The following is a 5,307-nucleotide window of genomic DNA, read 5'->3' on the forward strand; positions in this document are numbered from 1 at the left end:
AATGTGCATTTAAAAACAGAAATGGACATGATTCAACTTCCCTGGCTACAACACTGCTGTTAGTATTACCTTATGTTGCAGAAAGAAAAACAGAAACTTAAAATACATTCTATAACAGGACAGAGTATAACAAACTGTACATATAACATCTATAAGTTTTTTAGTAAAACGTCTTTCAGTCGTAAACGTTGTATTTACATATCTTTCAGTTGTGTCCTAATATAGGTGCTAATAAGAAGTCCTTACGCTATCAACTTATCAATCAATAATCATCTCAGCGATCCTCCTTATCTCTAACCAATCGTACAAATTTTTCCAAATTTCACAATACTCCGTTTCAGTTTTATCTTTAATCTCTAGAGTTAACCTGTCCATTTCGGCGCAGGATAAGATTTTATTTATTACTAGCTGTCCCCGGCCACGCGTTGCTGTGGCTCAGTCTGGTAAAAGCATGTGTTGCTTTTATGTCCAACAGATGGCGCTGTTTTTCAAAAAAAGCATGTTTTTACCTGTCACATGTGTGACATCTATATAATATAGGTATATAAAAACACGCCCGTATTCGAATGCAACGTTGTGTCAAAATTTCAAAGCAATCGGTGAAGAACTTTCGGAGATTTAAGATTTTGAACAAACGAACATTTACATTTTTATGGTATATAGATTTCTTCTTCAGTGGGGGTTTGTTCAAAAGCGCAAAATTTTTGGCATCAGGTAAAAAAGTGGTTGGAAGAAATGCTATTACAAAAAATTGATTTAAAACCGGAAACCTTCTTATTAGGCATCATTAATGATAAACTTAGCAAAGCATCTTTCTACTTACTATTGCATATTTTAACCGCAGCAAGATTGGCATACGCCCAAAAATGGAAACGAAAAGCCCTGCCTTTTGTTTACCACATTACTGTCCTTCAGCCTTTTGATCTTTTGCAGGATTCAAATTCTTTTTCAACAGTCCACTTATCTCTATGTGCTGTTTCATGTAAAACCAAAGTTGATAAAGATCTTATGGTTCCATTTCTCTTTGAGCTTCATTTCTCAAAGCTTGCGTTATAAGAATCAACAGCTCTGCAATTTGTTCTTCCTGCTTTACCCACTTTATCCTCTGCATTTATACCAGCTTGTAGTTAACGATCTACATCAGGGGTAGTCAACCTTGGCTCTTTTATGACTCGTGGACTTCAACTCCCAGAATTCCTGAGCCAGCTAAGCTGGCTCAGGAATTCTGGGAGTTGAAGTCCACGAGTCATAAAAGAGCCAAGGTTGACTACCCCTGATCTACATCTTGAAACATGTTCATGTTAGATAAATATTAGACTTAATTTTTAAAAAATATATATGCATGAATATACAGTATAGCTAGGATGAGTGTGGACATGGATTATTTTCATGGTGAATGTCTGGCTGCAGGTATTTAAACCCCCTCCTCTGCCTTTTGGTGACAAAGCAAAGGAAAGAGAGAGTTATCTAGGCAGGAATGGATGGCTGAATCTTCTTAACTTTTATTATTTTATTCTCCTTAATTCCTTATAGCAGTGGTTTTCAACCTTTTCTTCACCACAGACCCCCTTTAAATACCTGTTGTCGCCACAGACCACGGCCACGGATCACCAAGACTTTACTCAAGATTTAAATCACAACATTTTTTCAAGCCTTCGCGGACCCGTGACATTGCGGCGGACCTGAGGAGTCCACAGGTTGAGAACCACTGCCTTATAGAGTCATTTGCCTCCTTTGTCCTACTTTCAAATTCTCTTGANACATTGGCAAAAAAAAAGTTTGTAAAACTGGGCACAATTCACTTAACTCCCTTGCTTAGTAATGCAAATTTTGGCCCCAATTGTGGTTGTTAAGTCAAGAACTGTGTGGTATAGTATATTAATGTTCTAAAAGACACAGCAAACAAATTTGATAATAAACAGTAAAACCAAGAACAGAAAAACCTGGTGTTACCACACTTCCCTGATGAAATTAACATTCTTATCACACTCTGGCCCAAGAGTGAGATTTTAAATGGCCTCCAGAAAATTACAAGGTGTCGGTGTCGGATCACAGAAGTTATATCTTGTGTACCAATTATGTCTGTTCCTAAATTGGGAGGCACAACTCATGATTACTTCTTGTTTGGACTACTGCAAGGCCTTTATATCAGGCTGTCCTTGAAGACAATGTGCAATCTGCAGCTGGCCCAGAATACATTAGCTTCTAGTGTGATCAGCATATCCTGTACTGGGTGCACATATTACACCTGTCCTGGAATTTTATGTTCATCAGAGTTCCCTGAGCAGATGGACAACTATATAAACTGGTTAATACTTCCTTTCTAAACCTGTTTTGAAGTCAACAGGATTGTTATAGCCTGTGCCCCTTTTTGTCCATTAAAAAGGACGAGGATGAACTACATTTTTATAACACACCTCCTGATTCTATGGGAAAACTGCCTTCTTTCACTTTTGAGAGCGGGCAACTAAATTTCATTTTTTATGTGCGCCGTTGTGCCCACAGTAAAAAAATGACAATAAAGGTTATCTTATCTTCTTTTTGGCAGGTAGGCCAATCTCACAAAAGATAAATAGAAATAATTTTCTTTAAAAAGATAAGATAACCTATATATTGACATTTTTTTATTGTGGGCACACTGGGCCGCATTAAAAATGAAATTCTGTCGCCTGCTCTCAAAAGAGTACGCATACCTAACACACATATAAACACGCTATCTACAATGTATGTATAAACATACACCCTTACGTATAAATAACATGTAAATATTAATCCCTGTCCATCTTGAATACATAGCAGAAAGAGGAAGCTTGAGAGTTCACAAGGTTTATACCAGGGGTAGGCAACCTTGGCTGTTTTATGACTCGTGGACTTCAACTCCCAGAATTCCTGAGCCAGCCATGCTGAGGGAAAAGGGAGAGGTTTCCAAGCTGAGCCATGCTGGCCCAGGAATTCTGGGAGTTGAAGTCCACAAGACATGAAGGGGCCAAAGTTTCCCCCACGCTGGCTCAGGAATTCTGGGAGTTGAAATCCACCAGTCATGAAGGGGCCAAAGTTTCCCTCATGCTGGCTCAGGAATTCTGGGAGTTGAAGTCCTCCAGTCATGAAGGGGCCAAAGTTTCCCCCACGCTGGCTCAGGAATTCTGGGAGTTGAAGTCCACCAGTCATGAAGGGGCCAAAGTTTCCCTCACGCTGGCTCAGGAATTCTGGGAGTTCAAGTCCGCAAGTCATGAAGGGGCCATAGTTCCCCCATGCTGGCTGAGGAATTCTGGGAGTTTCCCCTCAGATCTCTCCATCCAACTCACTCCCTGAAATTCTGGACTGGCAGAAGCGAGTTTTTTCTCAGCTTCGCTGCCGGAGGAACAAAGAACAAAGTGGAACAAGGACCGATGACCTTCTTTTACCAGTCCACTATAGAAATCGTCCTCTCACATTGCATTAAGGTGCGGTATGCTGGCTTGACAGCCGCGGATAGAAAGACATTGCTAGGGCTTTGATAGAAGTAAAATCTTCATCCTGGTTCATCCAAGCCGGGGATAAATAAGCAACCTAGCGAATGCTTTGGGAAGAAGGTTACAGTTTATTGAAGCAGAAAGATGGTCCTTGCAAGAAGGAGCAGAGGAGAAGAAAGAGAGTGAGCACATGGGTAGAAGGTTTTTTATACCCTCTCTAGCCCTGTTTGGAATAGTTTCCTGTTCCTGTGGCATGAACCTTGAGGCTATTTCTGAGTGCTTTTCTAGGCCTTGATATCTGTGGTTTAATCCTATTATCATATCCTGCTTCCCAGGTGATGGGGCTAATGACTCCTAGAGTTTGGGTGGGGTATGCAGATTTTCTCTTCATCTTCTTGATTGCTCTGGCTTCAACTTTCTGAATTTGTATGGAGCTAGCTCTTGCTTGGGGGCAGGGACTTGGGGACAAAGTTGGTTTCTGCTTTTTAAAATACTTTTGAGGAAATATATTTTTCTGCCCTTTTAATATTTCCTTCTCTGGGGCTCTGACTTCCCACAGCTCGCTGCCTCAGAAGAGTGAGGAAAATCCTCAGGGACGACTCACACCCTGGTCAGCCCTTCTTTACTCTCCTACCATTGGGCAGGAGATATAGAAGCGTAGCCAGCTGCCAACAACAGGCTGAAGACCAGTTTCCACCCATGGGCAGTCAAGACTCCTGAATGGGAAATAACTCCATGTATGATAGATTTGCGGGGCCCGCGCATCGTGCAATAAGTTCACGTGGTGCAATAAGATGGTGTGTTTGCTAGGGTTGCCAGGTGTCCACTATTTGAGTGGACAGTCCACTTTTTTCACATTATGTTCACTATTTTTTTTCACAAAATAGTGGACATTTTTTTATTCAAAAGCTTTATGATGAAATGGTACGTAATCTAAAGCTGTAGTCTACTTTTTTTTACTACTTAACACCCCCCCCCCCGCTTGTCCGCTATTTTTGGGAAGCAGACCTGGCAACCCTAGCTGTCACTGTGAGTTGTGTCAGGTGTGTGTGTGTGTGTGTACGAAGGGAGGCTCAGTCAATCTCATTGTACACGTGCTCTACTTTGACAATAAAGGTTGATTCGATTCGATTCGATTCGAGGCGCGCGAGCCCGGGAGAAGCGAGCGAGCGAGCGAGCGAGCCTTTTTTTTCCCGCGCACGTGCGCGCGCATCGCTCGAAAAAGGCGGGAAAAATCGATCGATCGAGCGAGCGAGCGAAGGCGCGCGCCTTCCCTCCCCTCCCCCCAAACCCCGCCCTTTTTAACGGCCGGCGCCCTCCGCAGTCGGGTGGGCGTGGCCACGGCGGTTCCCCGCCCCTCCCCTCACGTCAGCGCGTCGGCGGGCGACCCTGCAGGATGGTGGCGGCGGCGGCGGCGGCGGCGGTGCCGGCGGCGGAGGCCGAGCCAGGCGGCGGGTAGAAAATGGCGGATTTCGAGGAGCTCAGGGTGAGGGGAGCGAGCGGCCGTCCCCGCGGCGGGCTGGGGAGGGAGGGGGGGAGGCCTTCCTCCTCCCGTGAGGCCCGGGAGGGGGGGTCCTTTTCTCCTCCTCCTCCTCCTCCTCCTTTCTGCCTTACCTCCGGCCGCCCGAGGCTCATGGGAATTGTAGTCCCGGCGCCTGGGAGTCCGCCTTCCCTTCAGCTCCCGTCCCTGTCTTTTTTTTTTTTCTTTTTTTCCCTTCCTCCCCCACCCTCCCGTTTCCTTCCTTCCGGTCGCCCTGGGACTACAACGCCCATCGTCCTGCCCCTGCTGGGCTCGCCTGGGCGGGCGGCTTGAGAAGGAGGCTCTGGGCGCTTCAGAGGGAACAAAGGGAGGGCT

General features: G+C 44.8%; 1 protein-coding gene across 2 annotated transcripts in view; it reads left to right on the forward strand.

The window, feature by feature from the left end:
- The first annotated feature begins 4,914 nt into the window (after positions 1-4,914).
- The window catches only part of PIAS2 (protein inhibitor of activated STAT 2), a 39,916-nt gene continuing 39,523 nt past the window's right edge, over positions 4,915-5,307 (forward strand). For both annotated transcript variants that reach the window (XM_029285780.1, XM_015824467.1), the window contains exon 1: positions 4,915-4,938. In XM_029285780.1, coding sequence (XP_029141613.1) covers positions 4,915-4,938 — 24 coding nt within the window. The remainder of the gene's footprint in view (positions 4,939-5,307) is intronic.

Source organism: Protobothrops mucrosquamatus, unplaced genomic scaffold (genome assembly GCF_001527695.2).
Source record: "Protobothrops mucrosquamatus isolate PMUCROS unplaced genomic scaffold, P.Mucros_1.0 scaffold2243, whole genome shotgun sequence".
Classification (NCBI taxonomy): Eukaryota; Metazoa; Chordata; class Lepidosauria; order Squamata; family Viperidae; genus Protobothrops; species Protobothrops mucrosquamatus.